Consider the following 19,718-nt stretch of genomic DNA (forward strand, 5'->3'; position numbering starts at 1 on the left):
ACAGCTACAGTGTACAGCTATACGTCATCACTTTCTCAGAGCACTGAAGCTTCTGAGTTACCATCTGACCAAATGTTGTGAAATACTGGCAATGTGTGGAGGAGGCTAGAGATGCATAGACTATAAGCCTCGGCACAAAGGGGATGGAATGTAGAGAACGTATACAATTCGGGAAAGTAGAAAGCAAAACACACAAGTCAAGGAAAATGGAACGAGACATATCATGCACAGTATACTCACTCAAACGTGAAGAAGAGTCCACATGTGACCAGGATGAGGACCAGGGTGAGGTAAAAAACGCCCGTCTGCCTGGCCATCATAATCCTCCCATTGCAATAAAATTTATTCCGCCCGGGAAAGGACTCCCATTTCCTCTTCTTTGGGGTCTTCTTCTTGTAAGGGATCTCCATCGGGGTGGAGGTGCGAGTGTTTATCTGGCTGTACTCGCAGTCTCTCATGGACTCGGGAAGCCCGAGATGCATTAAAACAAACACGAGCCCCCAGAGCGGAATGGGTCCAGCAGCAGTTGTATCTCTATCAAGAGGGGGAAACAAACAATGGACACCTGAGACATGTATACCGAATAGTGCAACTTATGTGCTCGGTGTAGTTTAGTTCAACCTCAATATGTTTTTCTCTATCTAAATCCAACTTCGACTATGACGTCTCCGCGTTAGAAGAGCCCTGTCTTAACAAGGAAGCAGTCTTCGCCAGATGTTCAAACTACTATAAAATAAAGTTTTGCTTCTCCTTGCTAACTTGACAAAAGTTATAAGAAAGTACCCAAATGTGACATGTTGTGCTAGTTATGACAGGCTTGTCTGTTTGCTAATGACCGTGATAAGGGTGTCGCTAGACTAGCTATGGTGTCATTCTACGGCTAGTAGTGGCACATTAAAATAAGTTAGCAATAGCACGGCGGACCACTTGTTATCAAAACGAGTCCATGAGGAAGGCTAGCCGCCGTACACACTGTCAGCGTTTCGCTCAATGTACTATTCACACTGAAATACCTACATTAAATGGCAAATTACGCTCTTAAGCCTTCAACTGTGGGGTCAATCACATAGCTCTACAGGCCAGCGTGTCACATCGCGCCTTCGACATCCCGCCACGGCTCCTGACTCGCGGCGGCGGTACGCCCGCTTGAATCGCCGACCTTACCGAGAGCAAAGTAGTCGTCACGCAGCGATGTTGTCACGTATGTACTCCTTTCGTTATCCAGGTTTGTTCCGTGTTACGGAGTAGATGAAGAACAACACCATTTCCAGGGAAGTGAAAGAGAAAACTGTTTAGAAATAGTTGCTTGTTCGACCCAAAAACCCCAGACTCTTCCTTAGATGAGCTCGACCATCCCGGCGTGTAGTCGCCGAGGTACTGGAGCTCACAATACGAAGGAACGGGAGCTATGTGTGTACAAGTGTTTCCCAATCACAAACGTAGAAATGTCTTCATCCCCCCACATTTCCAACCAATCTCCTCGGATAAGTCAAAGCATTTCCAAAGGAAGCCTAAAAAACGAAGGCCCTCCGATCACATTGTTCGAATCGTTTACAGTACAGCTTGCAGAACGTGCAAACAACAAACGGCAACATCGGCACACACGCCAGACCCCTCCTTGCCAGCTCCTCCCCCGGTTTTTTTCTCCAAAGGGTGAAGTCACTGTGATCGGAGGTGGGTGTGGAGGGGGGGGGGGATGCAAGAGCATGGCATGTTTGAGGTTATCATTAATTATTATAATGATAATTAATATAACCATTCGGTATTCGCATGTATTGCGAAACGTCTTTCGAAGGATATCAGTCTTTTCAGTATAATCGAGTGAACAAGGACCATTGAATATGCATCATTCAATGGGTGTATAATTACCAGGGGCGTAGCCAAGATATTATTACTGTGGTGGCCAGCTCGGGCCAGTCTTATATTTGGGGTGGCACTTGAATGTCAACGGGGGGGAAGGGCATTTGATTATTTTAAGGGCAATATTAAAAATATTTTTTGAAAATAATTTTAATTTCTTATTCTTAATATAATACTAATAAGTCAAAGTTACATCAAACTAACAGTGCATATATTTCAGCTTTCTTTAGAACGTTTCCGTTCAGGATTATTTTATTTATTTTTTTCAGACTCTGGGGGGCCAGCGGGGTGGCCAACCTCTGACCAGGGGTGGCCATGGCCCCCATGTGGCTACACCCCTGATAATTAGTATAATTAATAATTATCTTGACCCCTAAATTCAATGGTGCCGTTGCCAGGGCTCCCTATAATGTTGAACATCTGATCTTTGCTTCTCACACACACACACACACACACACACACACACACACACACACACACACACACACACACACACACACACACACACACACACACACACACACACACACACACACACACACACACACACACACACACACGCAAAGGCGCACATCTTAAACACTCACATGCCTTTTGGTCCATGACACTCTAAAGTCCCTAAAGCCATTATAACTCTTCTCAACGAATGGGGCTTAAAAAATTCCCACAACATGTCACAAATCCCAGGCAATGGGTCATGCGTTTTTTACTCTTTTTACACCGAAGTAGCCTAGGACTACGTGGATCTAGAAATTCCTGCATGTGTGTAATTGTTCGGCATGAGATGTAATGCCTGAAACTAAGGGCACACTACATCTGCACAACGCAGGAACAAAGTGGACCCAATCTAGCTGAAACCAATGTTGGCAAAACTGATGCTGTTGAGGTGGTTGGCAAGCCCAAGGGAGCACAAATGAAAAACCATTAAGTGTCTGCGTGTACTCTGTCTGAAATGAATACACTGGCTGACATTAATTGTGTCATTGAAAAATGAAAGCAGCTTCACAAACCCGAACACACGCACACGCACGCACACACACACACACACACACACACACACACACACACACACACACACACACACACACACGTCACACACACACACACACACACACACACACACACACACACACACACACACACACACACACGCACACAAACCAGCATAAATACACAACTCCCACAGACAGGGCACACATGCATCACAGAAAGGTACACAGGCAGAGATTGCCATTAACCAGTACTCATTCATCCACCTACGTAGCCACGGTGAGAGGCGGAAAGTGGGGTGGCCAGAGGTAGCCAATCAGGGCGCCAGGTTCCATTGAGCCACCACATCCATCCTTTGAAAGGGCTCGATGACTCAGCTCGTGGGAGCCGCAGGAGTGTGGGAGACGATGACTGCAACCTCCAGCCGTGCAGCGGGAGAAAACATGCACAGCAACACGCCTGCTTTTCTCATTCACATAACAACAACCCACATGCGTGGAGGAATCCGGGGAGTTTGGGCTATGAATGTGTGCTTTGTCTGCATATTTGCAAACGAAACAAAAGGCAGGCAAACACTTGCATGTACGGATACAAAAGCATGCATGCAGACACATATAGGGCTAGAGACATCATGATGCCCCCTGCCTACAATGTAGGCCTTCAGTGAGAATGCCGACCTCACTTCAATGCAAAGCTTTCTGAGTCGCGGTATGACGAAAGCACAATGATAGAACTGATAATAGCAGGACCAGCTTCCACCGCCTGTGTGTGGTAGGTATCGGTATGTATGTACATATGGGTTGTGTTAATCATAACATTCGAAAATAAGATTTGGAATGAGGGAATAGACAATCATATTTTCTATCCCAAACATGAGACCATGTATACTGCCAGTAAGGGTACTGTTAACTACTGCCTTTGAATAGGATTTGAAGTTCCTCTGCCAAAACTTCCCTGGCAGTGGAATGGGGAGAGGGAAAGAGAGAGCACATTCTACCTAGAGGAGAAATAGAAATACAATTAAAGCGAGTCTATTCTAGTAAAGAATAAGAATGAAAGCATTGTTTGAATTGCAGCCATTTTAAGTGTGCTTGTTGCAAACAGGTGGTGAATGATGACAGGCATTACAGTACTACAGCTATACAGTAAGCTACATAGAGAGGCTATTGGCAGTGTGTGAAGCTGTTGATACGCTCTGGCGTATCAACAGTTCAATACAATATACACAACTGCGTATCCATAGTCAATGGTAGCACTACAAATCATTTAAGACATAAAACTACAATATGATTGCCCAATTGTAGAATACTTTACAACATGTTGTTGCTATGGCTATAGGAGATTTCTAAATACAATTGTTTTAATTACTTTCTTCCTTTCCTTTTGTACACAGACCAAAAGAGATTATTCACATAATCTTATTCTTTACTCTGGACTCTAAGGCGCCTCACGTCACATGAAGTGCATAACCAAACAACCTCAACCTTGTCTGTGACTTACTGAGGTGGCACTTATAAATGGTTCTGTGAAATAAGAGCCAGGTCAGCCAGCAGTAAATTATGTTTTATTGGCCTAGGATTGTCTGGACACAATGCAACGTCCCCCAGTGCTTAACGATGGTCATCGTACATTTATTTTGTGACATGTGCAGCACAGAGTATAAATATGTATCTTGAATAAAAGAGAGACACTTAGTCATATGAAAAAAAGGCTTTTTTTGTTTTTTACAATGAGCATTTTTCACGTTTTCTTTTTTGAGCATTGTCTAAGTTAAAAAATATGCCCACTGACATGAATGGAGGACATCATTGAGACAGTAATGTGTTGAGGTTTCCCATGTTTCACCTCCATTAGTGATCTCCCCAGACTCAAACCTGGCACTTCCACATTTAATTTTACCAAAGCGATTGTTTTCTCAGCTATAATACAATGCATTCAGAGTTACGTTTTTTGTGTTTTACATTGAAACATCTTCTACTATCAGCCATGTTCAAATATTTGACCCCAATTACAAAATATGTATAACAATAACAAATCTTACCAATAATAAAAGCTTTTTGTTATAATAGTCAGAAAGTCCCATCTCTCGCTTTTCTTGATTGTAAGATTGAAAGGAACAATGTGTGACCAATGTACAACGGTCTATATACATAGTGAAGAAATAATGCAGACAAACACAGGTGCTGAGGAAACGCAAAGTTCATTTGTGAAAAAGCTGAATGAGGCTGTGACGGAGCAATTAGACATTTTTTCATACGGTCCATGATGTCGAATGGCTGGTGTTACACTGCCACCTCATGGCCTAAAGCGCACACTGCGTATATTCGCCACAGTTCCACACCCGGTTGCACTTCGAAAGCAACCGCTTTAACACGAGTCCTATTGCACGATGTTATCTTCCAGCGATGGAGACATAAAGAATTCGGTTGAAAAAAGTCAGTGTTTTTTTTCCCAAGAAGAGGTGGTGGAAATGTCCTACTACTCTACAATGTCACGATTTAAATATTCTCCATAACAAAAAGTGATGTGTATCGTAGCGTTTATAAAACCCAATAACATCTCGAAAGACTTGAACGAACCACACGAATCAGCACCAATACTATGGTGGCAGCTTTGGCTGAGAAAAGTAAACAAACAAAAACAAAACATAAAACCTTAAATAATAATTCATCCAACGACAGCAGGTATTAAATATTTGTATTAAAATTAGTTTTCAATTCCCAAAAAAACAAATCTTCTGGGGGCCCACAGTATGTACATATATAGAGATTTTTTTTTTATACGAGGATACTTTATTAAAAAAACAAACAGACATTTTCTCCCATTTGGTTTAAATACAAATAGAAAAAGACCACACAAAGAACGTCTGTCGTACATCCCGACTCGCTAGTCGCTAGTCCCGTCTTTCCTCCTGTCATAATTTCCCGTAGTGGAAGAGTACTTGGCAGACGATGGCCACCACGCCGGAGTTGAGCACGGCGGAGATGGAGATGTCCAGCAGCCGGCTCTCGTACAGCGCAAACTCCCCCTTGTTCTCCTCCACCTTGGCCATGGCCAGCAGCCCCTTGGCAGCCCGGCACATCATGTTGACGCTCGGCGGCTCCAGCGGCGCGTGTCCCATGTGCAGCAGGCTGTGGGGGTTCTGCTGGTACTGGGCCATGCTCACGCCGTCCTCCAGGAAGCCCACCAGGTTCCCCACGCTGGCCTTCTGCACGGCGATGACCCGCGCGGCCGTGGGGTCCCCCTGGGCCAGGTGGGACAGGACGGCCACCGCCATCTCCCTGTACACCTGGTGCTTCCTCTGGCCCACGTAGCGCACCAGCGTGGAGTAGAGCTTCTCCTGGCGGCTGAAGGGCGGCGTGGCCAGCAGCAGGTCCACGTTGCCGTCCTGGATGCTCAGCTTGCACAGGCACTCCAGCGCCAGCCGCTGCGGGGTGAGGGGCGAGCTCGGCGGGGCCGAGGGGAAGGGGTCCCGGGCCTCGGCTGACGGGCACACCATCCAGTGCAGCAGGCCGTCCAGCACGGGCAGGCAGACGGTGTCCGGGTACGCGGAGAGGTCCAGCTGGCCCGAGACGTTGGCCAGCGTCACCATGGCGTTCTCGCGCAGGGAGCTCAGGCACTCCCACCACCACTCCTCCCGGCCCGAGGACAGCCCCTGCTCCTTCGGCTCCTCCCGCGGGTGGGCGGCGGTGGGGGGCGACCGCTTCCGCTCGGGGTGCTGGTGGTGGAGGAGGAGGAGCCGGCCCAGCAGCAGGACCAGCGCCGGGTGCCGGGACATGTCGCCGTCGTTGCCCGGGATGAAGGAGAGGCTGCGGACGATGTTGGAGACGCAGAGGCAGCGCTTGGCCAGCGACTCCTGCCACGCCGAGGTGGTGTAGAGCGAGGGCTCGTCCAGGCAGCGCGGCTCGTCCTCCAGCAGGGTGATGCCGTCGCGCTCCCCGTCCGGGTGCACCCTGAAGGGGTAGGAGGGCAGGGAGCGGGCGGGGTGGGCGTGGGAGAGGGCGTCCACCCGGGCGCACAGGACGTCGTCGATGGTGGCCGTGATGCGCTTCCTCGACGCCGGTCCGCCCGCCTCCTCCGTCTCGCCGCCGACGCCGTCGGGCTTGCCGGCCCCCGGCTTCGAGGCCGAGGAGGGGGGGTCGCCGCGCGGCTCGAAGTGCGTCTGGATGTGGGCGGTGGAGTCGCCGCCGCCGGCCTGCCAGTGAAGCAGGCCGCTGGTGAAGGAGGTGACGGGGCCCAGCGTCTCCGTCAGGTCCACCATCAGGTCGTCCTTGGGGACGATCTTGACCGGGAGCTTGTCGTACTTGCTCGCCTGTTTAGGCCTGGGCTCCTGCACTGCGGCGGGCAGCTCGGCTGTCTCCGGTTTGCACACTGTCTTGTTTTCACTCGCCTCCCCGGCTCTCTTCTCCTCCTCCTCCTTCTCCTTCTCTACTTCTTCTGCCTTCTCTTCTGCCTTCCCTTCCTCCTTCGTGATCTCCTCCTCCACTTCTTCCTGCTTTTCAGGAGTCACCGGTGCCAGAGGCTCGACGGCGACAGGGAGATCCTCATCCGGCCTATCAGGTGCTTGCTCCTCCATCGGCTCAGCCCCTGGTGCGGTCTCGGCTTCTGATTGGCTGTTGCATTCTGCTTCTGGTTCGGGGCTGGGCTCTGCTTCCTGGTTTGGAACGGGCTCCAGCAGGCTCTTTTGGGCCACAGTACCGACTTCGTATTCCTCCAGAATGCCGAATATCTCGATAAGACACCGACGGAAGTGTTCCACGATGAGCTCCAGGAAACCTGGCAACTGGAGAGAAAACAAAATAAATGAGAAATTATGAAGATTCAGAATTTCATTCATAATTACTATACTTATGTACTCAAAATGACTAATCTATTTATCACAATATATAATAACTATACACAAATTGTTATTGGCATTATATTATGCATAGGTTATTTCTATGTAATAACACCCAATTTCATGTATCAAAATAGAATTTACAACCGGTTATGCTCAGCACTAGAACTCTAACAACATAAAATGTAACAGGTCGTTGTCAACCCTGTTCTCAAGGCAATACAAATCTGTCAAAGGTGTTGATGGAAGAAGCCCCCGCTGCCTACCTGGGCCAGATTGAAGGAGGCCACGGTGGAGTCGTCAAACAGCAGGATGTTGACCGTGTCCAGAGCCCACGTGCTCTCCGCCAGCAGACCCGACTTCAGCGACATCATCACGCGCCAGGCTTCAGGGGTCCCTGAGGAGAGAGAGAGAGAGGGAGAGGGAGAGGCAGAGAGAGAGAGAGAGAGAAAGAGAGAGAGAGAGAGAGAGAGAGAGAGAGAGAGAGAGAGAGAGAGAGAGAGGGGGAGAGAGGGGGAGAGAGAAAGATAGAGAGCGAGAGAGAGAGAGAGAGAGAGAGAGAGAGAGAGAGAGAGAGAGAGAGAGAGAGAAAGAGAGAGAGAGATGAGAATAAGAATGTAATCAGCGCTGTAATGCAGGACACTAATTGGGTAAAGTAATTGTCGTAATTATGGATATTGTGCAAATAATTGGGGCTATTGCGGACCATTTCTAGAAATGACCAGCTAATTAAGGGCTAATGTGACAAGGTGAGCCGTTATGTCAGTGTAGCTCCAGCCCTGTCTACAACGCTGAACAGTGAAACCAAGGCTCTGCGGGTCGCGCCGCCGGCTCACCGGTGTCTTTGGACGTGGCGTTGCGTCGGGGCTTCAGCACCGGCATGGTGGCCTCCACCGACCCCAGCGGGTAGTTGAGGTCCCTCCGCAGGTTGGGCGGGAACTGCCCCAGGGGCCCCGCGCCCTGCATGCCGGGCCCCATCGCCATCCCCATCTTGTGCATCTTCATGCCGGACATGAAGGGCGCCTTGCTGGGCGACAGCCGCGCCTCCAGGGACCGCTGGAAGGCCCCCGGGCTGGGGGCCCTGGGCAGGTGGTTGGCCATGGAGGAGGAGTTGGGGTACGGCGAGGGGGGCTGGCGCGAGGAGAGCTGCTGCATGTGGCCCGACGACGGCATGTAGGCGGACTGCCGGTGCCACTGCTCCGGGTCGTCCCGCCCCACGGCGCCGTAGGCCGTCATCTGGGGGGACGCGCCCGCGTGCCGGCTGCCGTACGGGTAGCCCATGTCCGTCCTGGAGGGCCACATGTTGGGGCCGTCGGCGGGGTGGTTGCCGGCGGGGGGGCCCCCGCTCATCATGCCGTGGGGCCCGGGCCCCGAGGGGCCCATGCGGTCGCGGGGGTAGGGGTAGGGGTACTGGCCCTGGATGGGCCTGCGCTCGGGGCCCGAGTAGCCGCCGGCGTAGTGGTTGTAGATGTCGGGCTGCTGGTTGGCGTACTGCATGGCGTACATGTCCCCCTCGTGCCTCTTGCTGGGGGGGCCGTACATGCCCTCCATGGGCCGCTTGTAGCCCTGCTGGGCCCAGGATGACACATTAATCACACTGTGAGAGACGTAATCCCAACTGGCGTTCAAAATGTATTTCGCTTGCATAACACGAAACGGTTCCAAGAGAAAGGGATAAAGTGAGGAGGACGTGTAACACTGATTCAACATAATGTGTTGGAAATGTTCAATGGTGAGCCTGCCAGTGTGAACGACCTCATCCTAATGTTGACGTCATGTCCCGACATTATTAAGAATGTTAATTTAATTTGGATGTAATAGCTGTTAACCAAAATTACTTTCCAATATCTTGGCGTACTTGGTGGAATAGATGAATAAATATGACTGTGGAAATTAGAGAACTAAGCCAAAGCCAATTTGGCCTTTAATGGCATCTTTAAGTGCATAATCGAGAGACATTACAATCATAGGGTTTTTCAAATCACATTACAAGGAATTGACCTCTCACACGAACATGCTGGGGTCTCTCACCTGCTGCTGTGGGTACATGCCAGAGGGGTGTATTCCATAGGGCATGCCCGGGTACTGCTGCCCATAGCCGTCATGCCTGAGAGGGGGAGCACAAAATCATCCAAATTCAAAATGTATTCAACCAATGTTGAGCAGGAAACACAATATTCCTTCTTTTAATGACATCTGTCTTTGTTTTCAAAAGAACACCTTTAAGCACACAGTTTATTCCCGCACCTGCGTACACACACGTGTACGCACATGCCCACGCATGCACGCATGCACGCATGCACACATGCACACACACACACACGAACACACACACACACACACACACACACACACACACACAAACCTCTGCTGTGAAGGGTATCTGTTGGGGGAGTAGATGCTGCCATCGTTGTTGGCCGGGCCCACCATGTTGTTCTGACCCCCTGGAGGGCCCATTCCCCCGTCCATGCCCATCACATGGTCGGGTCTGGATCAAATCAATCACACACACATACACAGTTCCTCTTTAGGGGACAGCCAGAACTTTCCTTCTCACCAGCACTCGCAGGCTGGACACCGGGTATTAGGAATGGCCAATCAGAGCGTGACATGGACTGTGTGATTTGGTGTCATTTATGCACAGTGTTGGTGTTTATCTTTTGCGTGTCACTAATAGGTTTTTGTAGCGTCTGTTTTGTGTTTTGTATGTTAACTGTTTTTGATGGATTTTTGGTTTTGATGACCCTTTATTGTTTTTGCAAGACCCCGTGCGTGCATGTGCGTAGCGAGTTTGCCCTTGGGGCTAATCAAGCTCTATTCTAATCTACATGGGGAAGGCGAGGCATCAACTGCTGCAAGGCGGCTGGCTACGCAGAAAATAAACTGACTGTTTTCGCCCGTTTTAGTCCTCAGCTTTGAGCTATCTGAGCTTGAAGGAGCAGGCCTACATGAGTCAAACGTGAAAGTATGTGTTGGTTATAGGGCGGCAACTAACGATCGTGTTCATTGCGGATTAATCAGTGTGATATCACATAGCTTAATGGCAAATAATAAATTACCAAAGTGGTGTCCGATTAATTTGCTCTATCTTTTGCCCGATGAGCAGCCAATAAAAGAGAGTTATCTTTATACTGAGTTTGTGGGTAAAGTCTAAAGCTACAGCTAGCACAAGCTCGGTATTTTGCTGACGAATCACTAAAAAACATCCATCAATCAAAATAATCACTTCAATATCTGCTGTCAGTAAATAATGGATTCATTGACAGATTGTCCAGAGCAACCATTGTCAGCAGCAGCTGATCACAAACAGCTGAAGAAATCCTGATTGGACTTTGTACATCCCAAGAGGGTCTGGGACGAGTGGGACTTGAACCTACCTTCTGTCATAGCCCTGTGCGTAGGGGTACTGGGAGCGCTGGCCCATGCCCATGGCGGAGGGGGGGCGCCCGTACATGTCCTGCATGCCCCCGCTGGACATCTGGCTTGGTATGTAGGGGTCAGCTCCCGCCACTAGAAGACACAGGTGGGATCCGCAGAGTAAGCATCATGGCACACTGTGATGGTAGATACATTGGTTGTTCTACCCTGGAGACAGCTGATCCACTGGCTTCCACATCCTTGCTCCTGCCTCTAGACAGTATAGGGATTATGCTTTGTATACCAAGGCACTGTCTCAAAAGCATTTTTCTGTCTCTGAAACCTTTAAATGTTAAATAGCCTCATATAACAAAGTAAATTAGCAAGATATATATAGATAAAAATATTGATACATAAGACTAATATATATACATTTGCCAATGTGGATAATTGATAAACATTGGGGAATCATGGCGATTGTAGCTCAGTTTGAATTTGATGAGAATTTAAGTGTTGCAATTATTATGACCACCAGGGGGCAGTGGTCTTCTTTAAATAATTGCTATTGATAAAGCTCCTGCCTATTGTTCTGAGGCCACTGTTGTCATGCAGCCAGCGTCCGCCACATTACTACTCATTCACACTCCAGTCTGTTTATTTCTCGTGAGCGCTGCGGTTCTGCTGTCTGTTCTCAAAAGTAAACCGCGGTAGTTTGGTTGAAACAGGTGCTACTCAGCAGGGTTACAGAAGATGAAAGTTTGAGGAAAGAATATGATGAAAAGAATATATAAAGGTGAGGATGAGACAATGTCTATGCAACAAGAAGATGAAAGAGTCTGCTGGCTTTTCAGATTAAGGTCGGGCGTGAAAATTAAATTAAATGTTTAATAAAACATGCACATCTGTTCTGATTTGAGATGACAACGTGATTAGACATGTCAATCACACCACCGCTAGGAACAATGGCCGCAGGTGAATCTTCTACGACAAGAAGCTAGGCTCGTGAAGATTCTGGTCGAGGTGAGAAAGAATAAAGGAGTTGAGGAAAACAGTGTCAAGCGCTTCATTTCAATCCAAAGAAATAGCGATAACCACTTGAGATAATTTCACATCAAATAAAGACATCTTAAAAAGATTATAACGGGCCTATATTGCCTCAGGATAAATATGGACAGGAATTAGAATTTTGTCACTATGTTTTTATATTTGTCATTTTTTGCACATCTATTCAGTCAACACGAGGAAATGAGTCCATTAGCAAGACGATTTCTATATAATGACTTTGAACGTTCAATATGCTTGCCAAAGGGCTGGATTCCCAGCAAACTCTGATGAAGCAATTTACAGAACGCAGAGTGGAAATGCAAGAATTTAATATCTACAATTAATGAGACAAAATCACTTTGTTTTTTTATGACTATATTTCAAATATTTATTTTAAAATAAATGCTCATTTGAAGTGGCTTTTTACAGAAAGGCACAATTAACTAATGGGAGATGCAGTCTTTACTTCATTCACAGACGACCACTTATCCGAAAGGTCCTTGTCTGGCGCTTCAATATTTAGAAGGCACTTTCTTTTTTCTTTTCACCAAAAAATAAAGAACCATTAGAGATCATTATCGAGAGCGAAATGTAAAAACAACTAAATAGAACTGTGGAAATGTTTCCAATTGCATTTCCTCGTATCGATTATACGCCCAAGGCGACCACAGAGACCCTGTTTTACTCACATGTCTCCACCGTCATTCATTCCTTCGGGCCAGAGATCTCCAAAACAGAAGTAACAGTAGTGGGACGGGGGGGGGGATGTGGGATGGCAGTGAGGGGGCTGGAGGCTTTGAGTTCAGTGTGGACAGGAAGTGCCACTTACTCTTGCGCATGCCGGCGAAGGGGTCCTTGGCTTCGTACTGCATTCGCATCATCATGTCGGGCATGCCCAGGCCCGGCTGGTACGTGGCGCTAGGCGGCAGCGACGGCCCGCGCTTGTGCATCGCCGCCGGGTCGCTCACGTCCGAGAACGGGTCCTGCACGTTCACGCTCGTCCTGAGAAAAAATGAAAAGAGACAAAAATAAAGAAACAGGGAAAAAGAGGATGGAGGGAGGCCGACAGAGAGAGAGAGGAGAAAAGAGAGAGAGGGGGAGATGGTGGGAAAGGTGACGTTTGCAGTGTTGACATCGAAACCCTCCGAGAACCAACAGGATGATACACAGGTGAGCGCTGCTAGTGGTGTAGAGGAGTTTCAATGGTTTTTCAGTGCTTGCATTTTTGTGGCTATGATGGCAGTTTATTGTGTTTGCCCTTGTTCACGTTCAGCTCACATGAATGGTGGCAGGCATTCGCAGTACCAGTAAATATTAAAATATAATTCCCACAAGAAAGGAAGCATTTTCACTGGGAAACAGAAAAGTGCATATAAAAGCACTGATGGACAGTAAGAAAAAAATAAAAAGAATAATGAAAAAAAGTAAATAAAATGATTTATGAGCACTGCAACTGACAAGAACAAAGAGTGACAGGATTGACAGGTTGGACATGTATTGCTTTGTTAATGTGAGATTATTCTAAGTTTAAAATGTTTCAAATATGTCACACTCACATGCAGTCAAAGCATGTCTCAAGAGACCAAATCCTTTGTCTGATATGTTGTTAAATGCTATAGGCTGCTTCTCAACATTTCATATCTTTCCGCATGGATGGAAACAGTTAGTCATCGACATGCTTTAACTCTTATCCATCCCATATCTATCTGCGGAGACAGGAAAACTCTGGAGCATTTGCTGTACCAGACGGTATCCTGTCCTGCATCATCTGGACATTGTTGTCCAGATGCTGTTGCTATTGCTGCAAAGTCCACATCAACATCTGGACTTGGATCTCTCAGCATATGGGCTCCCATGATTACCGCAAGCTAAGATTAATACAAACAGGTCCTCGAAGACAACATCCTTTTGAGGAATAATCTCTTGTTCTCGGCACCAATGCGTTGAAAAACATGACCTGGGTTTTAAAGACTCGAAAGTACTTAGCCTGTAAACTTGATTTTCCAGTATTTTATCTATTCTACAAGGTCGTACGTAGTTGGCAAGAAGTTATGCTGCTCCTAATTTTGTGATCGAGAAATTCTGCTATTTTATAACTGAACTCTGGAGGGGAGACGGCAAAGAGCCTGGGCCGGAAACCAGAAACTGCAAGGGGCGGAGAGATGTCTTGCTTCCTGTTCGTTACGGGGATATTCTACTGAAGCAAGTTAATTAGCCTGAGTTGATTAGGCTTTCAGAAAGGAATTTTAAGTATATTTATACAGTGTCTAGTCTATAGTGTTTTTGTTCGCCAATCAAACGCTAACAAATCCCTGCCTCAAGCAACATTAACGGTCAAAACAAAGAAGACACAAAAGCAAGTGAAACGCCCTTTACGCCCCAGATTTGAGGTTGTCTGCCATCAGGCTGACTAGTGAGACTAGGCTGCTCCCAAAGCGGAGCTATCTGGCTCTTCTGGACTCTGAGAGGGGGGAACCTGGAGACACAAATATCAGTGTGTCTGCACCCTGCAGTAAACATAACAGGTTGCCCAATCATCTTGTGGCTTCTCTCCACAGCCCCCTGATCTGTGGTAGCCAGAGTTGATACAGACGCAACAGTCTACCCTTTGGATTCAAACAAAGAGGCACGGGTTCAAAAAAAGTCAATGCCTTCCCCCCAGGTTCCATCATATACACTAAGAGCCATGTATCCATTTTCACTCAGAACTCCTTCCGCCTACAAGTGGATGAATAGACAGAAGTGGATGCAAGCCACACAGCTAATGAAGAATCCACTGTTCGGATCGTGGCTCCATCTGGCAGATCTGCGGTGCAGGCAGCCGACCCCACACCTGTCTCCCACCAACCATCAGGTCTCTCTGCTGCCAAAGTGGCTGGCTCACGGATGAATGAGAGAGGCGAGAAGAGATCTATGCCAGCAGGTCCATGCGTTAAGTTTGTTGAAATCAGAGCGTTATTTCGCAAATTAAATTCACCTGTTGATAGTTCCTCCTCTTGTTGCAGATTAAACAACATGTTGACTGCATCACTCCCACCAGCTTTAACATTGGGAATATAAATGAAGATCATAACGTTTAATTTTGCGCTGAACTCCTCTTCCCTTTGACTCGATCGATCAGTGTGCCCTGAGTTGGATAATGAGCAACACTTACCCCTAATTGGTGTATTGCAAAGTTAAGAACCAACCAGCAATAATCATTATGAAGTTACGACGGGCTGAAGGGGAGGCTGGATAACGGTTCAATTGTAAATAAACAACAACGCCGCGCTAAGGAGGATTTTGTGTATTAAGAAAATGCAACCTTTACGCGAGTAAATGGTGCCTCAAAGACATGGATGAGCACTCAGTCTCACATCAAATGATATTTTGTTATTCAATCGACAGTTTGATTGTTGAAGAACACAACTTTTTCCTCATCTGTTAGGCAATTCTCAATTCCCTGTTTTCAAAATAGGTATTAGAAATGTAGTTCCTAGAGGATTTGGAGGGTTTATATGATTGATTTAGAGTATTTCATTAGAAGAGCATTTTAACTTTACTTGAACACATTTTTGTGTTCATCGCTCCAAGTACATTCTGAGGTACTTGAATTATACATGAACTGCAAAACATGGTACTTGCCTATTCATTTAGAAATACAATTCTAACTTAAAACATGGCCGAACTGTAACCCTAAAACTCCCTGAATCCCAGCCCCCATAGTGTTCCAATATCGAAAAACATCCCTCTACAATGATTCTTGACATTTACCAAATCATTCTGTTTGGCATTTGCATGTGGGCAAGGACTGCGGCGTGTGTTTACCTGCTAGGGGGCAGCGGTGTGACCTGTCCCAGCGGAGTGGTGGCGGGCGTGGGCGGCTTCAGCTCAGCAGCTGTCTCTGTGGTGGAGCTGCTGCCAGAGGACTGGGGGGTCTGTGGTCCCTGCAGAGAGCCTCCACCCGAATGGGCTGGGAGACGGGGAGAAATAGTAGAGAGATATGGATGATTGGAGGCGACGGCGATACAGAGATAGAAAGTACGTAAAGGAAAGCAAGGGAAATAATTGCCTGGATTAGAGTCGAGTCAACCCTAATTTTTAGAGCAAAGTGCAACAGAAAGAAGGGATTCTTTCTCTGCGGGTCGGGTACCTACATGTTGCTCGATAGATAGGATTTTCAGGAGCATGTGTGGTATGTGTGCGTGTGTGCAGCCACTCGCGCGCGCGCGCGTGTGTGTGTGTGTGTGTGTGCGCTCACAACCATGCGCATGACGTGATCAGTGTATTAGCGGTGGCTAAGTATGCCTAGCCTTGGCAGCAGCGGCAGAGTGCTGTATTGGAGAGATAACTGTGGACCCGAGGCCAGAAGCGCTTACGTATGATAGCGCTAGCCAAGAGTAACAGGCTAGGCTACGCGGGCGGCACGCCCAGAGACAGAGACAGGACGAGAGAGAGGAGACCTGAGAGAGAGAGAGAGAGAGAGAGAGAGAGAGAGAGAGAGAGAGAGAGAGAGAGGAGACCTGAGAGAGAGGGAGAGGGAGAGAGAGAGAGAGAGCAAGAGAGAGAGAGCGAGACCGAGAAAGAGAGAGAGAAAAGGAGGCGTAGAGAAGGAGAAGGGAAGAAGATAAGAGGAGAGAGGAAGGAGTAGGACGAAGGAGACCAGGAGGCTTCTGCCTGGATGGGCTGCAGGGAGGCAGCAGCATGTGGTGCATTATTAGCCTTTTGATAACGTGTTAACTGAATTAAAACATTTATATATAATAAATATACATCATTTTGGGTGCGGCCGGATCCAAGCAAAGGGTTGACAGGGAATGATAAGCAGGTCGTTGGTGTGCATGTGTGTGAGTGTGTGCATGTGTGCGTGTGTGGGTGTGGATGTGCGTGTGTGTTGGCCGGTTATTGGGGAAGTGTGAACTCACTTCCCCAATGTGTCGAGTACATATTAGTTCATTTGTGTGCATTGAGGCGCTGCTGCAATGCCACATTTATCATTGGTGGTGGAGATGAGGTAGCGTGTGTTTAATGAGGAGAGTGTGAGGATAAAGCCCGGGATACACTTGTATCACGGCGAGATGTCAAACTGGGGTTCAAATGGCGTGAGCGCTCGTCTTGTTGTGGTGACTCCACGGTGGTGTGAACATTTCAAACTGGGAGGATGGAGAGAATGAAAGAAGGAATGGCAGAAGAGACACGTTTACAAGTACAAGTAGCCACAGTGGAAGAAGCTTGTGGAGGGAGGACAAAAAGAAAATGAAGAAAAAGTAACACAGGAGATGAATATCTGAATAGGTGCTTTGAAAGAGGAAACGTTTTGCAGAGGATTCGCCAGACGCAAAGTGAGCGGATTCTAATGAGCGTTTAGCGTTAAAAGCCAGCCTTTTGGATGAGCATCCCTGGCCTTTCCGTGCACCGTGAGATATCTCCAGGAAAAAAAGGAAAAAGGAAAATAAAGATACTTTAAAAATTCATGTTAAGTCTGAATTATTCAACAACTCCCTTCTCTACATGGTGGGAGAAAAGAGGATAGTAATGGAGAGAAAGAGAGAGAGAGAGAGAGAGAGAGAGAGAGAGAGAGAGAGAGAGAGAGAGAGAGAGAGAGAGAGAGAGAGAGCGGGGGGAGAAACGGTTATCCCCTCAGATGATATAAAGCAGTGAGCTTAGGGAGCTGGTTAGAGAAAGGGAGCGGGTAAAGAGGAGATAAGGTGATAGTGTGAAAAAGAGAGACGATGAGGGTGTATATTGGGCAAATCTCGGATTCTCAGATTTTTGGGGATATCCCCTTTTGGTCCCCGCCCCTAGTTCTCTCACACATGCACACATACACACACACACAAACACACAGGCTCCCACAAGCACACAGACACACAAACAGGCACACACACACACACACACACACACACACACACACACACACACACACACACACACACACACACACACACACACACACACACACACACACACAGGCACACATACACACACACAGACTTGGCCTTGCCCTTGGGCAGGGGAACATGTGTGTACACATGTTCTGAGAGCTCCCCGCTCCACATGAAGAACGGAGAGGATAAAAAAGCATACTGAGGACTAAATAATGATGTATGTGTTTGTTTGTGTGTGCGTGTGTCTTTGTGCCCATACATGCGAGTGTGAGCAGGTGACATAATCCGCAAGCTGTTAAGGAAAGAGAAATTAAAAGCTCTGCCAGCACCAGTCAGCAGTTGCCAGTTTTGTGAATGAAGGGTGACTGTGAGGTCGCGTTTGTTTACGCTCCACATTCCGAGCCTCATTAATCAACTGACTCCTCACCGACAGGCAACCCCGCCCCCCCCCCCACCCTCCCTCCCTCAACCAACCCCCCCCCCCCCCTTTGGTGACATCATTGGCTGTAGACCTATATATAGGCCAGTGGGTGAAACTAAGGGCAGTGTCTCCTTGTGTGTGTCAGTGTGTGTGTGTGTTTGTGTGCATGTTTGTGTGTGTGTGTTTGAGTTGTACAGCGAGCCATAACAGACCTGTCCACAGGACATACTGTGTTGTCGAACACCCACGTTTGGATGTCAAGCAACACAGGAGTATTCACTGCACACCGGTCAAATCCACACAATACATTGCTATCAAATATGTATTTTCTGCTCGAGTCTCTTGTTTTCTTCACGGTAAATTCCATTTTTTGATAGGCCTCTCAAATATGGATGAGCTGGGGACGGGGGTGCTTGGTGAGAGGGTTTCTGATATTCATAGACTTGGTTGTTCCTCCTTGCACTCACACAAGACCAACAGGTCTTGTAGATCAGATCAAAATGTGAAATCAACGTGTATAAACCGTAAACTAGGCTAATTTAATGTTAGATTAGCCATGTCTTGCATGGGAAAAACGGTTGTAGGGTAACACACAACAATGTCTCCCAAATAACGACAGGATTATTCAACAATATCCAAAGAAAAACATTGTGACCAACACAATAGAATAACACAGGTGCTTGACTACAGAACGGATGTTGATTTATTACTCTACTGCTTTGGACCACGCACACTGACTAAAAGGTGTGGAGGTGACCTCGACCACAGGGGTCAGTAGGCCAATGAGGATATCCCGTTGGACAGAGGTTATCACACTGCCTTCCAGTCCAGGAGGTGACATAATCAGGATCTCATCAACGTACGATAGCTCCTGCTGTTTTCCACTCCAAGATACAGAAGCTATTCTCTCTCGGCTGTTGACCTTTGAGGATGCGATTCTCTCTTCCTAAAAACCCATTCTCTAAGTGTTGGCAGCCCTTTATAATTGCACAATACTAATCATTTAAAATAGCGACCCTACTATTTCAGCCGGCATTGGTCTTCCAGTGTGTTTTATGGCTCCTAATATAGTTCCTATTCTTTCATGAATATGTTAACAATGGCGTTTAGTTCTATCATCAGCAGTGGGCTGGGAGGAGGGGGGGTGACAGGCAAAGATAAAGATGGTCGATTGCCCTGAATAGGTGAATCAGAGCTAAATTATGCATTATTTTCTAGCGTTGCAGACAAGAGACGTGCACATGTGCATACATGTATCTGTGTGTGTGTGTGTGTGTGTGTGTGTGTGTGTGTGTGTGTGTGTGTGTGTGTGTGTGTGTGTGTGTGTGTGTGTGTGTGTGTG

General features: G+C 47.4%; 2 protein-coding genes across 4 annotated transcripts in view; both read right to left on the reverse strand.

Annotated features, from left to right (window-relative positions):
• LOC115543672 (zinc finger DHHC-type palmitoyltransferase 14) overlaps positions 1-1,619 on the reverse strand; it is a 39,525-nt gene extending 37,906 nt beyond the window's left edge. Inside the window, exons 1-2 of one of the 3 annotated variants that reach the window (XM_030356119.1) lie at positions 1,165-1,617; positions 241-534 (exon numbers count right to left, since the gene is read on the reverse strand). In XM_030356119.1, the coding sequence (XP_030211979.1) occupies positions 241-482 (242 nt within the window). In that variant the 5' untranslated portion in view covers positions 483-534; positions 1,165-1,617. Of the gene's footprint in view, positions 1-240; positions 535-1,017 lie in introns of all 3 variants that reach the window. The other 2 variants (XM_030356121.1, XM_030356120.1) reach the window with 2 other exon arrangements.
• A 4,145-nt stretch (positions 1,620-5,764) lies between these two features.
• The window catches only part of LOC115544035 (AT-rich interactive domain-containing protein 1B-like), a 175,473-nt gene continuing 161,519 nt past the window's right edge, over positions 5,765-19,718 (reverse strand). Inside the window, 8 exon segments of the mRNA XM_030356787.1 lie at positions 5,765-7,633; positions 7,954-8,084; positions 8,524-9,253; positions 9,719-9,794; positions 10,053-10,175; positions 11,065-11,197; positions 12,918-13,090; positions 15,896-16,040. Of these exon segments, the coding sequence (XP_030212647.1) occupies positions 5,765-7,633; positions 7,954-8,084; positions 8,524-9,253; positions 9,719-9,794; positions 10,053-10,175; positions 11,065-11,197; positions 12,918-13,090; positions 15,896-16,040 (3,380 nt within the window).

The sequence above is a fragment of the Gadus morhua genome, chromosome 5 (assembly GCF_902167405.1).
Source record: "Gadus morhua chromosome 5, gadMor3.0, whole genome shotgun sequence".
Classification (NCBI taxonomy): Eukaryota; Metazoa; Chordata; class Actinopteri; order Gadiformes; family Gadidae; genus Gadus; species Gadus morhua.